This window comes from Stenella coeruleoalba (genome assembly GCF_951394435.1).
Source record: "Stenella coeruleoalba genome assembly, chromosome: 7".
NCBI lineage: Eukaryota > Metazoa > Chordata > Mammalia > Artiodactyla > Delphinidae > Stenella > Stenella coeruleoalba.
Window position 1 is genome coordinate 42,606,301 of NC_137153.1, and position 24,921 is coordinate 42,631,221.

A 24,921-nucleotide genomic window follows, 5' to 3' on the forward strand; every position below is an offset into this window, starting at 1 on the left:
AGGACCTACTGTATAGCACAGGGAACTCTGCTCAACATTCTATAATAACCTAAATGGGAAAAGAATTTGAAAGAGAATAGATACATGTATATGTATAACTGAATCACTTTGCTGTACACCTGAAACTAACATACTATTGTTAGTCAACTATACTCCAATATGAAATAAGTTTTTTAAAAAGATGTGGTATATATACACAATGGACTATTACTCAGCCATTAAAGAAGAATGAAATTCTGCCATTTGCAACAACGTGGATGAACCCAGAGGGTATTATGCTTAGTGAAATAAGTCAGAGAAAGACAAACACTTTACTACTTATATGTGGAATCAAAAAAATAAATTAAATGAACATATATAACAAAACAGAAACAAATTCACAGATAAAGAGAACAAACTAGTGGTTACCAGGGGAGAGAAGGAGGGGGCAAGATAGAAGTATAGAATTAAGAGATACAAAGTACTATGTATAAAATAAGCAACAGGGCTTCCCTGGTGGCACAGTGGTTAAGCATCCGCTTGCCAATGCAGGGGACATGGGTTCAAGCCCTGGTCCGGGAAGATCCCACATGCCACGGAGCAACTAAGCCCATGTGCCACAACTACTGAGCGTGTGCTCTAGAACCTGTGAGCCACAACTGCTGAAGCCTGTGCACCTAGAGCCTATGCTCTGCAACAAGAGAAGCCACCGCAATGAGAAACCTGCGCACTGCAACGAAGAGTAGTCCCCGCTCGCCGCAACTGGAGAAAGCCCGCGTGCAGCAATGAAGACCCAACGCAGCCAAAAATAAAATAAATAAATTTATAAAAAATAAAATAAGCAACAGGATATATTGTATGGCACAGGGAAATATGGTCATTATTTTATAATAACCTTAAATAGAGTATAAAAATAATGCATCACTGTGCTGTACACCTGAAACTAATATTATATTGTAAGTGAATTATACTTTAATGAAAAATTAAAATCTAAATGTTCGTGATAATTCTCATCTTCTACTGAGACTTTAATTATGATAATATAGAATGCACCTTCCTTATAAACTGTAGAATCACTATAAATCAACATACACAACAAAAATCCTTCCATCGATGTTCCTAATATATAATTTTGCCATCTAAATTGAGGAAATATGGCTTTGTAAAAGTACTAATCTTCAAATGCTCTGTTCTCCAAATTGTTAAATGTTGAAAGAAGCTGTGTTTCAGTTTCCTAATCATCAAAGTAAGTTAGTACACTTCCCTACCTTAGTGATGGAGTTGCTGTGTGACATACTGTTGACAATTATGGAAGACAGTAAAAACACAGTATACATTTTATTTATTTATTTTTTAAAAATCCTCCCAGCTCAACCTTCCCATTTGTTCAAAGGCAGAACAACCACAGTGAAAGAAGCCCAGGAAGTGTTAGCTACTGATCTGTGCTTTTTTTTTTTTAATATTTATTTATTGGCTGTGTTGGATCTTAGTTGAGGCACACGGGATCATTCGCTGGCGCGCGGGCCTCTCAGCAGTTACAGCACGTGGGCTCTCTAGTGACGCAAGAGCTCTAGAACGCCCGGGTTTAGTTGCCCTGCGGCATGTGGGATCTTAGTTCCCCGATCAGGAATCGAACCTGCGTCCCCTGCATTGGAAGGCAGATTCTTAACCACTGGCTCACCAGGGAAGTCCCCAGTATACATTTTAAAACTAATATGTGCAGAGACAATTAACCAGGAGCCCAATTTGGAGGAGTGTTATACTATACAAAGATTGAGAAACTGCCTCAAAATTTTGCAGTAAGCAGCTCAGTTGGAAATAGTTCTAACGTTCAGCTGTGCAGGAGGGCAGGGGACAGTGTTTCTCTTGGGGAGTTCCCTGGCGGTCCAGTGGTTAGGACTCCATGCTTCCACTGTAGGGGGCCTGGGTTCAATCCCTGGTCAGGGAACTAAGATCCCGGAAGCTGCATGGTACGGCCAAAAAAAAAAAAGTTTCTTTTGAATTTTCAGTTCTGCTTTGTTCACATCCAAATCAGGAATTTCATACTCTGAGAGGTCACATCAGCAAGAAAGTCCAAATAGTTTTAAGTCAATGTAGATGTCTTGTTAAATTGGAAATAAACAAGGTTTTATTATTTATAAAAAAGTGTTTGATGTACCATTAGCAGTAGTTTTTGCTGCATTTAAAAAAAAAAGATTATTGGCTCTGATAATAAAGATCTGAATTTGAATCCTGGTCTTACCACTTATTAGCACAGAGGGCAAGTTATTTAAGGCTTTTGAGACTTGGATTTCCTCATCTGTAACATGGATAATGATTATATATACTTCACAGGGTCATTGGGAAGATCAGATGAGGTAGTGCTTAGTGGCTGCCATATTGAAAATGCTCAATACTTGTTAACCAGTGTTAATGTTTAGACTTGATGATGAGCATCAACCCCTGAACATTCCCCTCAAATTCAGTGTATTCAAACTCATCATCTCCCTTCCAGGACCTCACCTCCCCCTGCCATTGACATATATTCGTAAATTCTCCTACCTTCCACCTAGGTGCACAGCCAGAGAACTAAGACTCTTCAGTATCCTTAGATTACCAAGCCATGTTGATTCTGTTTTCTAAAATATCTCTTATATCCATCAATTTCTTTTCTATCTTGTCTACTTGAGTGCTCATCGTCTATCTTTTGAATTACCCCAATGTCCTTCCATATTTTCTCTCTGCCTCTAGTCTTGTCTCCTCCAATCTAATCTTCATGTTGCTGCCAGATTAGTTCTTAAAATAATTTTTTCTTTACTGTAAAAGTAATACATGTTTATTGTAAGAATTTTTTTTAATTCAAATAAACAAAAAAGGAAAGAATTACCCACACAGTTTGTGCCCAGAGATAGTCACTGTTAACAATTTGAAATCAATCCTGCTAGTCTTTTTTCAGTACGTATTTGAGTTGTTAAAATGGGATTATCAGTAGGTTAAAATGGGATCATATAGAGGGATGGATATATGTATAGATATATGATATGCTGAATATAAGAAAATGTTGATAGTAGACTATAGGTGTAAGTATACAATTCATTGTAAAATTCTTTCAACATTTCAATATGCTTGAAATTTTTCATAATAAAACTTGTATAGTTTTATTTTTTTAATTTGTATTATAAACCGTACGTAGTTCTCTAGATGTGCCCTTCACTCTCTGGCCTTTTCTAGATTTCACACATGATGAGCCCTCTACTTTGAACCTTTGTCCACAAACCTTATGATACAAACAAGTTGGATGATATTTATCCCATGTTAGACAATTTTTACTGTGAACTATTCAGGAGATTTGCAGTGTGAGAAGGGCACCTTCTGGTCTCAAAGGAGTGTTGGCAGATAATGCTACTGGAAAGGAATTTGAAAGCATTTTTTTTATTGGTTATTTTATTTTATTTTTTTATTTATTTTTGGTTGAGTGGGGTCTTTGTTGCTGGGTGTGGGCTTTCTCTAGTTGTGGGAGCGGGGGCTACTCTTCGTTGTGGTGCACGGGCTTCTCATTGCAGTGGCTTCTCTTGTTGCGGAGCATGGGCTCTAGGCTTGTGGGCTTCAGTAGTTGAGGCTCACGGGCTCTAGAGCGCAGGCTCAGTAGTTGTGGCGCACGGGCTTAGTTGCTCCGCGGCATGTGGGATCTTCCCAGACCAGTGCTGAAACCCCTGTCCTCTGCATTGGCAGGCGGATTCTTAACTACTGCGCCACCAGGGAAGCTCTTTTTATTGGTTCTTCATATACTGTTTTATGACTATACCATAGACTTGTTTTTAAGTGCTTCATTATCTTCCCTAAGGAAAACTGTTTATGTTTTTAAGCATTCATCTTAATGTAGAACAGTCATTCTTAAGGCATTTTGTTTTAATTTATTTTATTTTATTTATTTTTGGCTGTGTTGAGTCTTCGTCGCGGTGCGCGGGCTTCTCACTGCGGTGGCTTCTCTTGTTGAGGAGCACGGGCTCTAGGCGCACGGGCTTCAGTAGTTGCAGCACGCAGGCTCCATTGTTGTGGCTCGCGGGCTCTAGAGCGCAGGCTCAGTAGTTGTGGCGCACGGGCTTAGTTGCTCCGCGGCATGTGGGATCTTCCTGGACCAGGGCTCGAACCTGTGTCCCCTGCATTGACAGGCAGATTCTTAACCACTGCACCACCAGGGAAGCCCAGAACAGTCATTCTTAATTCAGGGATTATGGTTTCTTCAAGAGGCCCATGAAGCTCCCTGAAACTGAGTGTGCAAGGTAGGTTTTTTGTGTATTTTTCTAGAGAAAGGGGTCTTTAACATTCCTAAGAGGGGTACATGACTCAGAAAATATTAAGCATCACTGATCTAGAGTGGAAGTTCCCAAACCCTACTGCCTAGTAGAAATCACCTATGCATGCATGCCCAAGTGACCTAAGCATTTGGCTTGGAAAATTACTGAGCTTTATCAAATGTATTCTCTCTTTGCAAAAGTCCCACCAACTACGTTACACTTAAAGGTTATATTTTAACTCCTACACCTCAGTTGAATCATCCTCTTGGTGTAGCTATTAAAATACATACTGCTTTCTGTTTTGGTGTGGGCCACCTGGCCAGGCTTCAACACATATGAGCATGGTGCACAAAGAGCTAGACTAAGAAATCCCATTTGGCTTCTGTGGGACTGTCTCATGGAAAGTTGGATATGTCTGACATCTGTGGTTTCCTTGCCCTACAGGCTCACGCGATGGTTCTATGGGACTCTGGGAGGTGACAGATGATGTGTTAACCAAAAGTGACGCAAGGCACAATGTGTCACAGGTCCCTGTGTATGCTCACATCACTCACAAGGCCTTAAAGGACATCCCCAAGGAGGACACAAACCCTGACAACTGCAAGGTCCGAGCTCTGGCCTTCAACAACAAGAACAAGGTATGAGCTTGCCAAAGGTTCCCTGAAGCCTGTTCCTCTTGCTTCAGATTCTTGGCTTATGTCTTGGGAGGTGCACTGTCCTCCTTCTCCTTCCCCAAGTCAGACCTTACTACATAACTCAGTTCTGAGCCCACAGAGCATCTCTTGAAGGCTGAGGGATGCTTAGTTATAATCTCTCTCTGAGAAAGATTATAACTGAAATTATGAAAGCCACCCCTTGCATTGAGTATTCTCTGGATGGTTCATATCTGTTAGCCTCTCAGAGTTTCCCCAGGGCCACTCTGATTTGACTGTCTTCATTTGCACGTGATCCTGCCGGTGCTCTATTTTGGGTGTGATTTTCCTACATGCAATCACTTTCTTCTCTCTTGTATTCAGTTTCTTTTCATTCTTTACTGCCTCTTCTCAACACTGCCATCAAGTCTTAACTTAATCATTGGAGTCAGATCTGAAACTGCTGGGCTATTAAGTAGAGTGTTAGTATGGAGACCCAGAGCCAGAAGAGAAGAAAGGCTCTTTTCCCAAAATTTGAATTGGGCCACAATTTGAGGGGTAGTTCCCTTAGCCGCCTCCTATCTCTCATCCATATTTATGGGTTAGGGGTAGACTTATCTCTCCCAGCTTAGACCCTCTACTTATAGAAGCTCTCACACTGAGACTTACAAAACTGTCTTTCATGTGCATGCTCTGCTCTAACTATCAAACAGGATGTCATGTGTATGATTGTATAGTATGGGCTTTTTTAACCATGGGTGTCTATGTTCAAACCAGGACTTGCTTCTTGGGTTCTGTCAAGAAGCAGCCTTGCTTTAATATGTTGTACAGCTGCATTTTCTAGGGTAAGATGATGGGCTGATAATCCCTGGCACCATCATAGGATAGGAGTGAGTAATGGGAGGACCCCAACCTGCAGGGTCTTCCCCTGCTTACTGTTATATATTAGTTGCTGTGAGTATAACCTGTTTTTCATTGCTTTTGCAGGAATTGGGAGCAGTATCTCTGGATGGCTACTTTCATCTCTGGAAGGCTGAAAATACACTGTCTAAGGTATGATGAACATGACTTAGTAGTTTCACCTTATAGTTAAAATACTTTAATCCTCCCTAAACTTTTTCATTCTTGTCTAAGGCACGAATTCTCCAAGGATCTGGGCATGTGATTGCATAGTGAATGAAATTCTGAGTCTGGCCTGCCCCTCTTAAAAGTCTTTTAAAGAAGTCAGAGGGAACCCAGCAGAAACTATGTTATCAGTTGATCGGAGTAACATGTACAGGATAATCTACACATTTCCATTACCCAACAATAAGAGATCTGTCTATTTCCTGTGAAATAATTAATATAGAACAACTTACAGCAATTTCATGACAGGGATACTGGCAAACTGAGTACATTTTTATGCTCTTCAGAGAAGGTGAAAATGACTGATTAAACTAATGTCCAGAACTGGAAAAAAAAAAAAAAGAGGGGGTGATTCTTTCACATTGCAAAGACTTGCTGAGAGACTCCTTTAACTAGCAGTCTTCCAATCCACAGTGCATTTAAGTATTTGCTTATGGATTATTGACTATTTGCAATATTGTGAGGGCAGGAAAAACCTAAATGTTAGGAGCCCTTGGCAACCGAAGATCAATTAAACTAAGATTAATCATCTCTAAAATAATCATGTAAGGTATGGATTTAATTTACAGTATTTGCAAGCACCTTTTACCTAAAGTTAAACCTACCCGTGGATCGTTTGTCCTCTTCTTATTCCAGAGGCCTTTGCTGCTTATAACTTCTATGATAGACTCTTTTTCAAGAGGAAGCAGAGCTCCAGGAATTATTGATCTCCTTCGTGTCACAGCAGCCGTTGAGCTCCACTGACCTTGCTTGGTCCCTTACGTGCAGTAGCCACTGAGGATTGGCTAAATGACAAGGATCCAGGGTTAAGGCTGATTGGGGTTACCTGGGGTTGAGCAGTCCCACGAGTGTGCTTTCTATACTGTACAACTCCCATACAGTTGGGGAGTTAGGCTGAGGGTAGCCAGAAATCAGCCCCTTTACCTGAAGATCAGTGAGAAGGGTAGTGGCTCTTCCCAGCAGAGAGAACAGAGTGGGACCTTGGCTTTAGTGCCCTGGGGTTATCCCTGGAAACAGCCTGTGGCTTTTGGCCTTTCTCTCTGCTTCTGATTATTTAATTCGAGCTTGACCTTTTTCCCTAACTGGTCCTCTTCAGTACCTAGATCTTGTTTAGTATCATCATTCTTTCTTTCTCTTACATACGTAGGGGTGGAGCAGGATGTTATTTCCTTAATTGGTACATGTCTTTTTGTCTGTGACTTTGTTTGTCTGGTATATGAGGAAAGCCCACAGAGGTGGGCATCTAAGAACAATGCCCTGCCGTGTGCTTTCCGGTAATGCCATAGGTGCATCTCTTCTCTCTCTGTTTTCAGCTCCTCTCCACCAAATTGCCATATTGCCGTGAGAATGTGTGCCTGGCCTATGGTAGTGAGTGGTCGGTGTATGCAGTGGGCTCCCAAGCTCATGTCTCCTTCTTGGATCCACGGCAACCATCATACAACGTCAAGTCTGTCTGCTCCAGGGAGCGAGGCAGTGGTAAGAGGCCCCCATGTGCCCCTCAGGCTTACAGCTGCGTTGTGAATGGGTTTTGACCTTCAGTTTCAATATTGATCCAAACAAATATAGTGATCTTTATGGAACCTGGTGGAGGTGTTTGGTGACACAGAGGGGAGATGGAATACCTGCATATGGCAGCAAAGCTTCGCACACCGCACACAAACGTGTGGCCACAGAAGCCTTTGATGGAAACCAATAGTCAGCGTATTGGTGGTTTCCTTGTTCTTCCACAGAGCCCTACTCCTTGTGGTAGTTTTTTGCTGGGACCCTACCTGAACTATAAAATTCTTTTATGCTAAGGGATGATGTGGTGGGGTGAGGAGGGTTTTACAGAGGGGCATGAGGAAACTTTTGGGGGTGATAAATATGTTATTTTGATTGTGGTGGTGGTGTCATGGATATATACATATATTAAAACTTCAAATTGTATACCTTGAATATGTGCAGTGTATTCTATGTCAATTATACCTCAATAAAGCTGAAGAAAATTTTCAGTTTAGTTCTTACCCACTGGGTGAATTAGGCTTCAGGCCCCCCCGCCTCCCAATCTTTAATAGCATATTCTCTCTGAGGGCACCCTCATTCTTCATTGAGGAATAAAAAGAGACTTACATTTGTACTGTACTTTAAGATTTCAGAATACCTTTGTCTGACATCTCATTTCATCTTACCAAGGACCCTGTGGGAAGCAGTTTACACCCTATTTTATAGATGAGGAGACTGAGACCCAGATTGGTTAAATAACTTGCCAAACACCACACAGGTTGGTAGGGGAACAGCCAGGGACCAGAATCCAGGTTGTCCAACTTAACAAAATGTGTTTCCTTCTTCATCTGACATTGTCCCCCTTCTCGTGCAAAAATGTGGCTACGTTATCCTGGGAGTCCTAAAAGGCACAGTATCTTCTCTTTCAAGTAGTATTTATTTTTGTGTAGATGCTGCAGTTTTGGCCATTGTTTTAGATTTGGTTTCAGTTATTCTTGAAATACATTTCAGAACAGAGAGACTAATGTGTGTAAGGAAAGTAGTAAGGGAAAGAATAAATAGTCTTGGCCGGAATGATGTCTGCAATGAAGTTTTAAGAGATTTTGGTTACTGTTACAGGAGTAGCTTGCAAACCTAATAAGGAAATACTGATTTCACAGATATTAGTGAGCACCTCTTTTGTACTTAGAGATATCTTCACATCCCATGCACTTATCTGATCCACAGATGCAGCAGATGTATTTTCCCTGTGACCCAAAGTGATCAGGTGACTTGTCTTAAATTCACAGTGAGAGACAGTGCACCTTTGAGTGCTTCAGTTCTAGGCTGTTTGCCACTCTCATAACACACTTAATACCAGATAAAGACCTCTTGCAGTGCCATGGTAGTGGTTTTAGGTCAAATACAAGAAAGTCCTTGTTAATGTAATGATTTGTAAATATGCAGATTACCCTCAGTTTCAGTACGGGTTGGAAACATACAATGGAGAAAAACTTAGAGTTATGAAAGGTGGCTTCAGAGTGAGTCGAGGGGAGGCAAGCAGGTTCAGGGCATACTTACGGTCTTGGGCCCAAAGCATCTTGGGCATCATCAGGCATTTGGTACTTCTGAGGCTTATGGGAAAATTCCTGTTAGTGTGTGGATGGGCAGTGTGGCATCGGGGTTCTCTGGCTTGTGTGTGAGCTAGGTCTGCCTTGGGAAAGGCGCTGTGGTATTTAGGGCTGCCATGTGAACTCAGTGTCAGAGAAGTTCCGGCTAGCAGACCTGATTGCCCTTTACTTTTCTCTCTCTCAGGTATCCGGTCAGTGAGCTTCTATGAGCACATCATCACTGTGGGCACAGGGCAGGGCTCCCTGCTATTCTATGACATCCGAGCTCAGAGGTTCCTGGAAGAGAGGCTCTCAGCTTGTTATGGGTCCAAGCCCAGACTAGCAGGGGAGAATCTGAAACTAACAACTGGCAGAGGCTGGCTGGTGAGTAAGCCCATGCCTCACATGGTTACTGGACAGTGACGGAAAAGTTGTATTCACTCTACCCACCCACTCCCACCCCCACTGACACACCACCTACCACATAGTTTTTCACTAGTAAGAGACACTCCTTGGAGCAGAGAAAGGCACTTTCCCTTGGTTTTGTTTTTGTGTCTGCATGTCTGTGGGAAAACAGGCCCAGTAAGACACACCGGTTGGCCCAGAATAACCCCCAGGTGATAATAGAGCTGGAAGGAGAGGAACCTCCCACTGAGGCTGCCAGTGAATTGTGAAAGCATTTGGTTCCAGCAGTCCTGAGAAGACCTTCGGTTTGTGTAGCAGTTCTTCAGCCTGCTTGGCTCCTCCCTAATGTTCATTTGGAAAAATGGGGCTCCAGCTCCCCTGAGCACCAGTCTCCTGTATAGATATAGGACCCTCTCCTCTTAAGGAGCCCAGAAAGCATTCTTGTCCCTTGTTTCCCTTTTCTGCCCCACGGCGAGTGCTCAGAGTCTCTTGTTTCCCACAGAATCATGACGAAACCTGGAGGAGTTACTTTTCGGACACTGATTCCTTCCCCAACGCTGTCTACACACACTGCTACGACTCGTCTGGAACGAAGCTCTTCGTGGCAGGAGGACCCCTCCCTTCAGGACTCCATGGAAACTACGCTGGGCTCTGGAGTTAACGGCAACTAAGTCTCTCCCAGAATGCACAGAAATTCACTAACTTCCATCCTCAGTTTCCATTTCTTATTTTGATTTTTTTCCAGTGGTGTGAGTCCCTCATATTTTAGTGGGAATGCCAGAGTTTGCCTATGGTTTAGGCACTTGACAGGAAGAACCTCTGTACAGAAATCTAAAGGGTTTTCTCTTTTTTTTTTCCTTTTTTCCCTTTTGGTAAGCAGAATTTTACTTTACTATCTTTTTTCTTTCTGGCTTCTCAATCAGACATTGTTAATTCCTGTTTATATTTTTTTTTTAAGTGACACACAGTCTCCCCTCTGGCTTCTTTAGGTTGACATAGTCATTCTCACCCTTACTTCACTCTTGAGAGGTGGGGCTCCTTTATAATTATATGGTTGCTGTCAGACTTTCTGTGAAAGTTTGGGGGCTGTGTGTGTGTGTGTGTGTGTGTGTGTGTGTGAGAACTTGTGTGCCTGCGAGTACCGTTTGTCACTGAAATTATCTGGAGTGAGGATTACTGTAATTAAAATATTTATAAAAGAAACAACTATATTCACAGAGTCCAGCTTTGGGACTAGTTTTTATCTTGTTTTGTAAAGTCTAACAACACTGATTATAGGAAGTAAAAATAGAAAGGAAAACAAATCACCAGTAGGAAACCCTTTGAGTTAGATTGAAAGCTTCCTGGGGACTCATGCCAGGACTCCAAAGTAATCCATCTCCCACCTGCCTTCCCATCTGTGTGTCCCCCAGGTGAGAACATTTCTGTGTATGTGTCACTTCCACTTCAGTTTCCCATCTGGTTAAATCAATGGCCACTCCCCCCAAAACATCAGGGTCTCCATCCAAGATGCAGCTCTGGAGGCTACAGAAGCCTTGGTAGGACTTCGTAAAAAGAATCTACATCCAAACCTCCCTCTCCCTCCTCTCAAATAAGACCTGATCTGGTTTCTCAGGGGCCTGGAGCTGGGGGCCTCAAGTCTGCTAAAATTCACATACTCGGTCCCCTTGGCTTTGGGGAGAAACTTCTTTGCCCTTCTTCGAATCTCCCCAGTGGATTTTGCTTTTGTTTTCTAAATTGGGTTCAGTTCTGGAGGGTGGGGGTGAACAGGGGATTTATCTGTGTGTAGTGAGTGCTTCCTGTGTGTAATGTTTGTTTTTCTTAGTACAGTGGAGCCACTCTGTTGGCTCAGCCCTGGGATGGCGATGAGGTGGCCTACAGCCAACAGTGGTGTGCATGTAAAGCATCTATGTGATTAGTAATTTGTTCCTCCCTCGAACTGTCTGTTTAGTCTGAGGTTTTTAAACTTGCAGGCAACTGACCGTGATGTCCAGTTACTCCTTGCTTTTTATGCATCATGTTGCAGATAATAGCTGTTCCCACCCACAAACTCCTCCACCATTCTAAACACATACTCTGCTTCTGTCAGCAGCCCATTCTGGGGAAAGGAAGTCATATTCCTGCACTCTGATTTCTAAGTTGCTTTCCCAGTTATCCCCCTCTGCTCTGGGAGTAAGTGGGGAGATTGAAAAAAAAGAGTGTCTTCTCCTTGGTGATGGGGGCTGGTGGGGAGGGGAGACAGCAGGTCCACCCTATCTTGCTGTGGTACAAGGCATACACCACAGGTTCTAGAATTCTCATCTTCTAACCTAGAGAAATAGGTGCTATAAAACAGGGAATTAAGCAAAATGCTGGATGCTACAGATCTTTTAATTGTCTTAATTTTTTTCTATTATTAAACTACAAGCTGTAGATTTCTTAGTTCTCACAGAACTCATTTTAAACCTACTTGTATAAAAAAAAAATCTTAAGTAGGATGTTTTGTACTGTTGCCAGACCCTCTTCTGTGATGGGTAATGCATTTGATTGTTTGAGATTTTGTTTTTAAAAATGTAGCACTTGACTTTTTGCCAAGTAAAAAAAATAAATAAATCTTACTCCAATGCAAAGTTTGAGTATGTATAGCCAAGAGACAGCAGGAAAAAGGCCCCAAATGACTGGTTGGAAGGTCAGCTTGGGGTGGTTGGATTGCTTGGAGCAGAAGAACACAGGAGTTCCCTCAAGGGTAAAGGCAGGTCAAGGGCAAACACACAAACACTAAGACCTGCTTTTGCTTCTTGTCCCCAGCCCTGGCCCAAGATCAGTTGCTCTGGAGTCCAGTTGAGAGTGGGTATGCCCGGGGGAAGTCGTGCGGTACTTGGAGAGAAAAACAGACTGAAGATGAGGGAGCGTGCTAGTCCTTGCTCTGAATCACTGTGGATGTGAGCAACGTGACCAGCTCCTCTAACATAAACGAGGGTTGGTGATAGGCCCCGTCTGCTTCAGTGGATAGTGTGATAGTGCCCTGGGAACAGTATCATTTTTTTGAAGTTGGAACCATAGCTCTAAGAGAGGATACAGTGTCCATAGTGAGTGATGCTCTTCCCGGAAGCTGTTTGGGGCTATAGCTGAGAGAAAGGCAGACTGCTGAACCCTACCACTCTCTTCAGTCATCTCTGGGAGACCCATCAGGGCTGGGCCACAGAGCCAGGCAAGCTGAATACAGCTGCCCCAAACTTAGAGACTGATTCAGAACATGACTCATACAGGCACCTACCTATATGATCACAGGCTGCAAAACAGGAAGGGGGAGGTGAATGAGTTGAAGCAAGTGAGAGGGCTTCCTAGAGGAGAAGAGTTAACATTTGGAAAAGGACTGGAATTGGCCTTTCCCAAAATGAGATTTTCAGAATCCCCAATCCATGGAACAGTAATTGGTGTTTGCAAAATGCTCCATGGTCAAATTATTTTGGGGAAATGCAGATTAAAACAGACATGCTTCTCACAACCTGAGGTTTGGGGTTACCATGGGACTCATGTGCATGAAACATGCTCAGAGAAAGGCGACACAGGATGTGGGAAGGGCCTGGCCTGGACCTCTGGCCTCTGTGGAATCTTGGCCCTGCTCTCACTTTCCAACCAAACTTTGCAGCAAAGTGTGTATCACAGAAGGGCTTTGTGGACTTTATGTGGTCCCTCCCTTTCCTGCCAGCAGTCCTTACTCCCAGGCCATGAAAGAACTTCCTTGTTCTCAGGCGCATGCCTCATTCCAGATGGGCTGCTGGCTCCTCCCATCATCCTTTGGGTCCTTTTGCAGAAGTCTTTGGAACCTCATTTATGCCCCAGGTTCCCTCATGCCTGCCACTTCCGAAGTTGATTAGTATTAATCTGGTCCATTAAATTAATTAACTAGGGCTTCCCTGGTCCTGCAGTGGTTAGGAATCTGCCTGCCAATGCAGGGGACACAGGTTCGAGCCGTGGTCTGGGAAGATCCCACATGCCGTGGAGCCACTAAGCCCGTGTGCCATAACTACTGAGCCTGTGCTCTAGAGCCCACGTGCCACAACTACTGAAGCCCACGTGCCTAGAGCCCGTGCTCCGCAGCAAGAGAAGCTACTGCAACGAGAAGCCTGCGCACCACAAGGAAGAGTAGCCCCCGCTCACCACGACTAGAGAAAGCCCGCATGCAGCAACGAAGACCCAATGCAGTCAAAATAAATATATTTTTTTAATTAACTATTAATTTTCTATTAAATTTATTAGTGTTCCTAATAAAGCTAAAGATTGCCAGTCCAGGGCCCTCTGATCCCATACATTTCCTAGAGCAGGTACCCAGGAAAAGTAAGCAGGGTGTCAAGACCCATGGCTTAGGATTGGGGGGGGTCAATCTTGTAAGATCCTATGACCCAAGTGTTTTTTTCCTTCCTTTTCAGTTGGCTGGTGTCTGGGAGACAACAATGTGGAGAGGAAAGGGGAGAAGAGGAACACTCAATGTTTCTTGCTTTTAGCCACATCTCATTTCATGCTATTGTGCTGAAATGGCTGGAAGCTTTGGGAAGGTAGAAACGTGGGCTTCTAATTCTGGAATTACTGATGAAGACAAAAGAAAGTTCGGGTTTATTAGCTTGGTTCTCCTGCCCTCATTTCAGCTCCTCCAAAGAATAATCTAGAGAAACAAATGTGAGAAATTTGTTTCTAAACTACCACTAAAGACAGAGGTGTGAACTGAACTCAAGATGGGACTGTAAACTCATGATTCAGCTCTCCAAGACAGGTATGAGCTGTCCTCTTAAACTCCCCCTGGGTTGAGCCTCATATGTGAACACTCTTGATTAGTGTGTAATTGCCGAAATCAGAATTTTTAAAAGATAATAATACTCATTAACTGAGCTCAGAGTCACATGTTTCCTGCGTTTCTTGTTAAGCAGTATTCAGAGCTGTAATTAACATCCCTAGTGCTAAGAACAGGAAGAAAACAAATGATCAACTCCCATCTTAAAGAAAATAAACTTCCCTTACTCGTAGCTACATTTTTCTTAGCTGGTGACAGCCTGGACAGAGGACTGGAAAAAATAATGCAGCTTCTTTTGTCTCCAGGGTCAAGGCCGTTTGTTGATGCATAGAACACTGTGCTGGGTACGTTGGCCTGAGGAGTGTACGTTTGGGCCGTGTAATGTGTTGCTTGCCCAAGAAACATCCTTAACTACCACCACTGCAGCTCTCTGCCCCCAGGGCCTTCTGCTAGAAACACAGAATTATTGTGCCAATCACCATGCTTAAGTTCCCACCATTAGCCCTTTCTTTTTTCTTGAGGAAGGGGGATGTTATATTACCTAATTAAAGATACTAAAAAAAAAGAGAGAGACTTTCCTGGCAGTCCAGTGGTTAAGACTCTGCACTCCCAGTGCAGGGAGCCCAGGGGTTCAATCCCTGGATCCCTGGTTGGGGAACCAGCATGCCGCACGGCACGCCCCCCCCCAAAAAAAAGATACTATTGCTCTTCCCTGGAGGAGGTAAATTCATGCCACCCCCAAATGCCAATTGCGCAAGGTAAGTGTGGACTGAAAGGGGAGGATATGGGCTCAGTTATAGATCTCCTGCTGCTGCTTATGAGCATGACTTTAAACAAGTCTTTTCCCCTCTGGACATCATTTTTCTTTTTAATCTTTTATGATGAGGACAGGAGTTCAAATTAGACATTAGATTTCCTGGATCCACAACAACTATTCTAGTGGTGCAGGGAAGGCTAAGAAGAATAAGCAGTGATCCTCAAGCAGTTTGTCCTCAAAGCAGGTAAATATAGCAGGTTTGTTAAATGAATCTTATTTTCCTAACGGTTTCCAGTAAAACATTGGGAATTGTAGGTTGAATAGTGTCGCCGCAAAATTCAAGTCTACCAGAAGAACCTCAGTGTGACTTTAAGTGGAAATAAGGTCTTTGCAGATGTAATTAGGGGAAGGATTAAGATGGGCTCATACTGTGTTAGGCTAGGCCCTAACTCCAATGAGAGTGTCCTTATGAGACAGAAAAGGATGTACAGGGACACACAGAGAAGATGACCTGAAGACAGGAGGAGATTGGAGTGATGCATTTATAAGCCAAAGAATGCCAGGAGCCACCAGAAGCTGGAAGAGTCAAGGAAAGAGTCTCCCTTAGAGCCTTGCGAAGGATTGTGGCCCTGTTGACACCTTGATTTTGGATTTCTGGCCTCCAAAACTGTGAGAGAATGAATTTCTGTTGTTTTAAAACCACCAAGTTTGTGGTAATTTGTTTCAGCAGCCCTAGCAAATTAATACAGGAGTAGTCTAAGGAATTTTCAGATACCAATTTTTATGAAATCACATTTGAGATTTAAGAAAAACTTTTTTCTATGATGATACAAAGAGCAAATGTACTTATATAGTAGTGCTAAGACTTGTAAACGCAAAAATTAAAGCTCAGAACCATAATTTAATTGCTTCTGTCTGACAAACCTGTTCCTTCCAGGACCGAGGCAGTAATCCCCCAAACTGCCTACCTCTGGTTGCTTTTTCCTAACTGTGTCAAACTGCCTCAACATTTTTAACTTTTACCCTAGGTCATCTTTTCACAGTGTAGACAGCAGAGTCTCAGGATGCTTTCCCATCCTGAATTTATTAGCCAATAACATGGACAGCTCTCTGCAGTCCCCTTGATACCAGGAGAAAATAGAAGATCTAGCTAAGGCCTAACATACCTAAACTAGCTTTACAATAGGATCTGCCCTGTGCCTGCCTGTGCAGACCTGGACCTGCTCGCCAGAATGAGAAGGATGCCCAAGTCAGCAGAAAAAGTCAGCATTGACTTTATTGTTCCTGGGCTACTGGTTTATTTTATTTACTGTGGTCTTTATTAGGAAGGCTTAGCCTATCAAACTGGTATTTATTGCACTGAAAAGTTATTGATTGGGCTTCCCTAGTGGCGCAGTGGTTGAGAGTCCGCCTGCCGATGCAGGTGACATGGGTTCGTGCCCCCGTCCGGGAAGATCCCACATGCCGGTCTGGGAAGATCCCACATGCCGCGGAGCGGTGGGGCCCGTGAGCCATGGCCGCTGAGCCTGCGCGTCCAGAGCCTGTGCTCCGCAGCGGGAGAGGCCACAGCAGTGAGAGGCCCGCGTACCTCAAAAAAAAAAAAAAAAAAAAAAGTTATTGATTATATCCATTGACCCAGACTTCTGGGAATTTTAGGAAATATTCTAGGCAAGCATGCAAAGACAGATGTATAAGAATGGTTGTCGTAGCGTTAATTAGCAAAAAAACAAAACAAAAAACTGGAAGTATCCTAAGTCTATTAATAAGGAAATGGTTAAATAAAAATTTTAAATATTCTCTGGTCAATCTTATTACAGAGAGAGACCACTACATACTATGTTCCTCCTGATGGGTCACAATAGGAAGTTAACAGCATTGCCTAAGAAGTATTCTTGCCAGGAAATCAAACTTGATCTGAGTAAGCTTTTAGATCTATCAGTTCTCAGAAAATACAGTGGATGGAAGAACATATTAATGGTAGAGCAGGGATGCAAACAACCAAATGCTGAATGTAAGGAAAATGATCTACTTTTTTCAATAAACAACTAGCACAAAAAAAAGAGAACTATTGTATATTAAGGGAGACTTGAGACAGGCGTAGAAAACTAATGTGTAGAGGGTGTTTACATCCTAATTCAAAACAATGTAACTGAAAAATATAATCAGGGAGGGAATTCCTGGCGGTGCAGTGGTTAGGACTCGGAGCTTTCACTGCCGGCCCGGGTTCAATCCCTGGTCAACCCCACAAGCCACACGATGCGGCCAAGAAAAAAAAAATTACTATTAAAAAAAAAAGGTAATCAGGGAAAACTTAACACTGACTGAGTATTAGATAATAGCAAAGAATTACTGTTACTTTTTCTAGGTATAACAATGATACCTTGATTATGTTTGTTTGTTTGTTTTACTGATTATGTTTTTTTAATCTTACCTCTTAGAGATATTTTATTTACAGCTGAAATTACATGATGTCAAGGTTATGTTTTAAAATAATCCAGAGGGGGACTTCCCTGGCAGTCCAATGCTTAAGAATCTGCACTTCCACTGCAAAGAGCACGGGTTCAATCCCTGGCTGGGGAAGTAAGATCCCACATGCCACGCAGTGTGGCCAAAAAAATACTAATAAATAAATAATCCAGAGGGTTAGATTATTTTTATTTTTTTGGCTGCATTGGGTCTTCATTGCTGTGCACGGGCTTTCTCTAGTTGCGGTGGGCAGGCTTCTCATTGCATTCTCTTGTGGAGCGCAGGCTCTAGGCCCACAAGCTCAGTATTGTGGCTCACAGGCTCTAGAGCGCGGGCTCAGTAGTTGTGGCGCACGGGCTTAGTTGCTCCGCGGCATGTGGGATCTTCACGGACCAGGGATTGAACCCATGTCCCCTGCCTTGGCAGGTGGATTCTTAAGCATTGTGCCACCAGAGAAGTCCCTAGATTATTTTAAAGAGGTAATTTTATAATTGTTGAAGCTGCAAGATGGGTATATGGGGGCTTATGATGCTAGTATTTCTAATTATGTAATGTTAGAATTTTTTTATAATAGGTTTTAAAAGTGGTATATAACAAGTAAATATATATGTAGTGACATAGGATGATTATAACATAGAATATATTATTAACAAAGTTATAAGCCAGCTTCTAATGCAGGATCTCTTGTAAAATTCATACATATCTACATTTAGATACAGGAAAAATCTAAAATGTTATAACTAGAATGTCAGTAGTGGGTCTCTTGGCAGCAGAGTTTCAATGATTTTTTTAAATTAATGAATTTATTTATTTTTGGCTGCATTGGGTCTTCGTTGCTGCGTGTGGGCTTTCTCTAGTTGTGGCGAGCACGGGTTACTCTTGGTTGTGGTGTGCAGGCTTCTCATTGCGGTGGCTTCTCTTGTTGAGGAGCATGAGCTCTAGGCACATGGGCTTCAGTAGTTGTGGCACACAGGCTCAGTAGTTGTGATTCACAGGCTCTAGAGCGCAGGCTCAGTAGTTGTGGTGCACAGGCTTAGTTGCACCGCGGCATGTGGGATCTTCCCGGACCAGGGCTCGAACCCATGTCCCCTGCATTGGCAGGCGGATTCCTAACCACACTGCACCGCCAGGGAAGTCCCTCAATGATATTTTTTTTATTCCTTTGCTTATCTGTATTTTCTAGTAGTGTCACTTAAAATACACCCTCCCAGTTTTTCTTCAACATGTGCTGGTTGTGAATAAGAAGTTAGTAATAAAGGAGGAGAGAGAATATTGATTGCTCCTTTGCTCAAAAATCCTAGAACGAAAATTCCTCACTTCCCTTTCCTGGGGTACAAACATCCTGCTTAGGCCAGCCAGCTCATCCAATCCTCTCAATTCACACAGCACTTCCCTTTCTCAAGATTGCTCACCACCAACTCCTCCTGTCAAAATCTTTCAAGGTGTAGTTCAGGACCTAACTCTTTTAGAAAGTCTTCTATGATCACACCCTTCCTCAGGGAGCCCTGTTTTTTGGGGTGTTTCCAAGCACAGGCAGGAACATGATCGTCCCCAGAGCCCCAGAATCTTCTGGGGAGACTGAGAAAATTCCTTTGGGCCAATGAATTCATCATGAGCCCAGTAGGGGGAGCCAGAACTTACTTCCCAACCTCTGGAGGCACCACCCCTGTATAAACAAACTCCATATGGAGTGTGATCAAAGATATGCACAAAACATTTTTTTAAGAAGGGAGGGAGGAGAGGTAGGCAGGGCTGTAGTGTAATGTAAGTCTTAAAGGAGGTCTTTTTGTTTTGTTTTGTAATGAACTTTTCAGAGTGACAATCCTTGAACCAAGCTCCCCTATGCATTTATGTACAGATTTGACTTACAAAAATATATGCACACAATTTCTCAAAAGTATGTGTGTGTGTGTGTGTGTTGTTTAAAGCCAGATAGACCTTGCTGTTCGAGGAACAACAGGATGTTGCCAGGGCATCTCCAAATTCAATAAACTGAGCATTGGTTGGAGGAATTAGGTAGGAGGCAGCTTGGAGAAAGAGCACTGGATCTGAGGTTGATGTTCCTAGTTGTATCCTGTCTCTAATCATTAACCAGCTGTTTGACTGTAGGCTGTTTGAGTCTCTCTGGGCTGATTGTGAACTTCTGCGATAAGGGATGTGAAGGTGCTTTGAAATAGGGCACAACTGTGAAGCATTCGTAGATTTCACAGTCCCTGGAAGATGGCCAACCTCCCTCACCTAAACTCAGTCCAAATAATTGTGACTATGGGACAGCCAGGAGCATGGGAACTAGCTGGAGTTATCTTGGACAAAAGGATCCAAGCCTTCAAGCGTCCAGCCAGGCCTTTACCCAAGCTAGAACTAGGGGCCCCTTTACACTTCCTGGTTGCATCCTCCCCTTTTAACCACAGAGAGGTGAGAGGCTTAGCCAGGCTGCTCCTGCCAAAGGGAGCCATGTGTGGCTTTTCCCTAGGACACAGGGGACCTGAACAACCCTAGAGAGAGAAGCTGAAAGCTGGGCTTCTTGAGTCATTGTTGGAATGCAGCTTCTCTTAGAACTCTGCTAGAAGCTGAGCTGGTAGAATTGGAGCAAGGCCTCAAGGAAAGAGATGTTTTTAGAAGTGGCCACTGCTGACCAGGGTTAGGGCACGATGAGCCTTAGCTCTGCCCTGCAGGCAAGGCCCCAGCATCTACAGGTCCAGTTTGGGTTCATCTATGTTTGGAGTCAGGTGCCGATTTGTGTTTTCTCTGAGCTCTTACCCCTCTTTCTGCACTATTTGTAGCTGACTGTGGCTACAGTTGGGGACAGTAGTTTTCTGCAGGGGCTACTCCTCAACAGAACATGTTCAGGCCTGCAGGAACTGGCTTAACTTGCTTTTGAGAATCTTATTAACTCCACCTCAGACTCCTTTGGCTTCAGGGAGGAGAGGTATAAGAGTGGGAGAGGAGGAGACAAGATACAGCCAAAAGGAACTGTGAAATCAGGAGATGCCTGCAGAAGTAACTTTATTCTGAGGAAGGAGAAGGTTCCCTAGGTCTCCCTGAGCTTCCACCAAACTATCTCCTCACACGTCCCAGGACAGAGACGCCAGCCCCTCTCTCCTATAGTTGGCATCACTTTTTTTTTTTTTTAACTTTTTTTTTTTTTTTTGCGGTACGCGGGCCTCTCACTGCTGTGGCCTCTCCCGTTGCGGAGCACAGGCTCCAGACGCGCAGGCTCAGCGGCCATGGCTCACAGGCCCAGCCGCTCCGCGGCATGTGGGATCTTCCCAGACAGGGGCACGAACCCGTGTCCCCTGCATCGGCAGGCGGACTCTCAACCACTGTGCCACCAGGGAAGCCCTAATTGGCATCACTTTTGATTCTCCAGAAAGTCGCCCTGGTGGAGAAGTCTTCCCTGCCCATCAGCATCATGCAGGTCTCCAGGAGGAGTCATCTACGGTCAGGCCTCACCCTTTGCAGACTAGACTTGCATTCCTTGAGGGCAGGGCCTGGGCTGTTGAAAGGCTCTCCGCCAAGTCTGTGTGGGTTCGGCACTGGGCTGAGGAGCAGAGCAGCCCCTGGAAACTTCCATCCACCCAGCTAGTCTTCTGCTTCCAGCACTATATGACAGCTCAGTGTCCTAACTTGGAGCTTTCTTGACTCCTGTTGTATCTTACGTTCCTGACAACTTGCTGTGTTGCACACTTTAAGGCCAAATTATGGGGCATGAACAGCATTGTTTGAAATTTCAGTGAATAGAATGGTGATAGGTTGCTTCCTTGTAGCCTCCAGATCTGCTTTCCACCCTCCCTGTTCAGTGCCTCAGTTTGGTCTTTTATCAACAGACTTCCTTGTCCTCTGGCTTCTAGTTACGTTCAGCCAATGGAGGCTAAAAGTGGGAAAAAGAGGGATGTGAGATTGTTTATTCCCCATCATACACCCCACCTTCCTAAAAGCAGGGTCTCTGCAGACACCTTTCATACGCTCTCTGCTTCCTCCCTTTGTCCCCTCAGGTCCCATAGTGATCAAGTTTCCCACTGTCATTGGCCCTGGGATACTGCATCATTTCTTGTTGCTTTTCCTTTATTAAACTCTCAATTATCCATCTGTTTATTTCTGGGACCCTCATAGATAGGACAAGTGCCACTGAGATATATGAATTACCACCTAACCTAGCTCTGTCACATGTCTGTGGTACCTTGACAAGTTACTCAATCTCTCTGAGCCTTGGTTTCTTCATATGTAAAATACTGCAGGGAGAGGAGGTATGCTCTGAGGTCACTTTTCAGTTTAGAATCTTTGGTTCTAAGGTGATAAGTGTAGGTCCTACAGAATTTAACCAGGAGAATATGGGTCTGAATGGAAAAATATGTAAAATTATTCCATTGGGCATTCGGGAGTAGGGGTTACAGGAGTTACCTCAGACTTAAGAGTTGGTAGAGGAAAAGGCAAGAAATACCTCCACCTGTGCTGCATGTGTATTTATTTTAAACATGATCCTTTCCGAGAAATTCTCCAGACTTGTGGTAGGAATCAGCTCTTATTTTGTCTTCAGCTCTGTTTGTATTTGTCTTCTTTTGTTAGAAAATGTAGGAAAAACCTCTTTCTCTTGGTGTTTTTTTCTCTACTTCTATTAATCTATTTCTATTAACCTAGTCTCTCTCTGTATTTGTTTTCTTCTTTTTATTACTGTTTCTTTCCATTAAAACAAAGAAAAGAGGGACTTCTCTGGTGGCACAGTGGTTAGGAATCCACCTGCCAATGCAGGGGACAGGGGTTCGAGCACTGGTCCAGGAAGATCCCACATGCCGCAAAGCAACTAAGCCTATGCGCCACAACTAGTGAGCCTACACTCTAGAGCCTGCGAGCCACAACTACTGAGCCCACGTGCCGCAACTGCTGAAGCCCTCACGCCTAGAGCCCGTGCTCTGCAACAAGAGAAGCCACCGCAATGAGAAGCCCGTGCACCGCAACGAAGAGTAACCCCCGCTTGCTGCAAGTAGAGAAAGCCTGCGTGCAGCAACGAAGACCCAACACAGCCAAAAATAAATAAGTAAATAAATAAAATTTTAAAAAAAACCAAACAACAAAGAAAAGAAAAGAAAAAAAAGGTATTCCCTTCAGTACCTACTTAGCAGGGGAAAATCAGAAAGTTCCTAAACAAAGGCTCCTGGCAGGCATCCAAATGAAGCAGTTCAAACTGACCAGCACCTGGAGCTGCCAGTTAAAGAGTCGCAAATGCTGGAAATTTTTGGCTCAGGAGGAGTTTTCCCAGGCTGAGATCAAGCCTGACAATTTTAACTTTCCACTTCAGACTGAATCCACTTTGGAATCTACCTGGCTGTTTCTCACACCACTCAGGTGCCTTGTACCTGTGATTTCAGGAATAGAGCTTAAAACCCAGAGAGGGAGGCTGAGATTTCTCTGTAACTGGAGTCATAGAAGGCCCTAAGACTTCTAGAGCTGGAAGGACTTCAAAGAGTATTTATAACAAAACCTCTATGTTTTACAAATACAGGAACTAAGATGCAGAGAGAGGAAGGGTCTTGCCCAAGGACACACAGTAAAGTAACAGCAGAGCTATTAACAGTTAAAAGGTACAAGATGCCACATATTAACTCCTTTAATCCTCATAACAACCCTATGGAGACAGCATTAGTAGCACCTTCTCATTTTACAGATGAGGAAACAGTCCCAGAGAGGTAAAGAACTTGCCTGCACTGAAGTCTGTGTTCTCCACTACTTCAATCTACCGCCTCCAAGGATGATGTTGTAGCTTGATGTAGCCTGTGGCTTGAAATATGGTGGGAATATTGATGTCACAGAAATCAGCAAATACTACAAATCAGCTTGTTTTGTTGATTGTCACAGTTTAAGAAAGTGATGAAGGACTTCCCTGGTGATGCAGTGGTTAAAAATCCACCTGCCAATGCAGGGGACATGGGTTTGATCTCTGGTCCGGGAAGATCCCACATGCCACAGAGCAACTAAGCCCATGAGCCACAACTCCTGAGCCCGCGTGCTGCGACTACTGAAACCTGCATGCCTACAGCCCATGCTCCACAACAAGAGAAGCCACCACAATGAGAAGCCCGCGCAGCACAATGAAAGAGTAGCCACAAGAGTAGCCCCCACTCGCCACAACTAGAGAAAGCCCACACGCAGCAATGAAGACCCAAGGCAGACAAAAAAAGTAAAATAAAATAAAATAAATAAATGAAATAAAATAAAATTATTAACAAAAAAAGAGAAAGTGATGAAGATGCCGAAGCACGGGGAGATGCAGGGACCCCCATGAGAGAGATGGGAGGATCAATTTCAACGAGTTTCCAATATGGATCCCATTCTCTGTCATGTGTAACCTTTAAAATAAACTCCTTTTTTCTTAAGTCTTCCCCGTTATCAATAAAAGTGTGTGTGTGTGTTTAGGTATAATTTATATAAAATAAAATGCAGAGATACTAAAAATTCAGTTCACTGAGTTTTTACAGTGTTTACCCCCAGGCAACCACCACTCTAAATGAGAGAACATCCCCATCATTCCAGAAAGTTCGTTCAAGCCTCTAACCAGTAAAATTTCCACCATGGATTCCAACCTGCCCTCCCCCAGCCATTTTCTGATTTCTTTCATATATATGGTATTTCAGTCTTCCGGTTGCTCAGGCCAAAAACCTTAGAGTCATCCTTGACTCATTTCTTTCTCTCACACCCGACATCCACAGTGTTTCCTGTCAGGTAGATTTTCAAAATATATCTAAAATCTAACTGCTTCTCATCAACTCCACTGCTGCCTCCTTGGTCCAAGCCACATCATCTCTCACCTTCTGACCGGTCTCCAGCTTCCTTACCTTCCCAAGCTCCTCCACTCCTCATACAGTCTGTTCACACAGCTGCCTGAGCAATCTTTTAAAAATGTAAATTCAGATCATGACACCGCTCTGTAAAACGCTCCAATGCTTACCATCTCTCAGAGTAGAATCAACCTCAAGCTCTCTACCGTTGTAAGGTCGTCTCCAATTTTTGGATCTCAATCTACTGCTCCCTGCTGGCTTACCAGGCTCAAGCCAAACCAGTCTCTTTGCTATTCCCAGAACACACAAGCACATTCCCCCCTCACAGACTTTGTCCTTTCTGGTTCTTTTTTTTAAATCAGCTCGTGTGTGTGTGTGTGTGTGTGTGTGTGTGTGTGTGTGTGTGTGTGTGTGTGTTTTATTTATTTGCTTGCATTGGGTCTTAGCTGCAGCTCACCAGCTCCTTAGTTGTGGCATGCTAACTCTTAGTTGCTGCATGCTTGTGGGATCTAGCTCCCAGACCAGGGGTCAAACCCAGGCCTCCTGCATTGGGAGCACAGAGTCTTAACCACTGCGCCACCAGGGAAGTCCCTGTCCTTGCTGGTTTTGAAACAGGAGAGAAGGGGCAGGGCACAACCTTTAAAAGAATGACATAGAGCCTCATC

General features: G+C 43.6%; 1 protein-coding gene across 1 annotated transcript in view; it reads left to right on the forward strand.

Moving 5' to 3' along the window:
• Positions 1-13,223, forward strand: part of DCAF12 (DDB1 and CUL4 associated factor 12) — a 42,735-nt gene extending 29,512 nt beyond the window's left edge. Inside the window, exons 5-9 of the mRNA XM_079927373.1 lie at positions 4,701-4,894; positions 5,876-5,941; positions 7,327-7,489; positions 9,290-9,468; positions 9,992-13,223. Of these exons, the coding sequence (XP_079783499.1) occupies positions 4,701-4,894; positions 5,876-5,941; positions 7,327-7,489; positions 9,290-9,468; positions 9,992-10,150 (761 nt within the window). The 3' untranslated portion in view covers positions 10,151-13,223. The remainder of the gene's footprint in view (positions 1-4,700; positions 4,895-5,875; positions 5,942-7,326; positions 7,490-9,289; positions 9,469-9,991) is intronic.
• Positions 13,224-24,921: the final 11,698 nt, after the last annotated feature.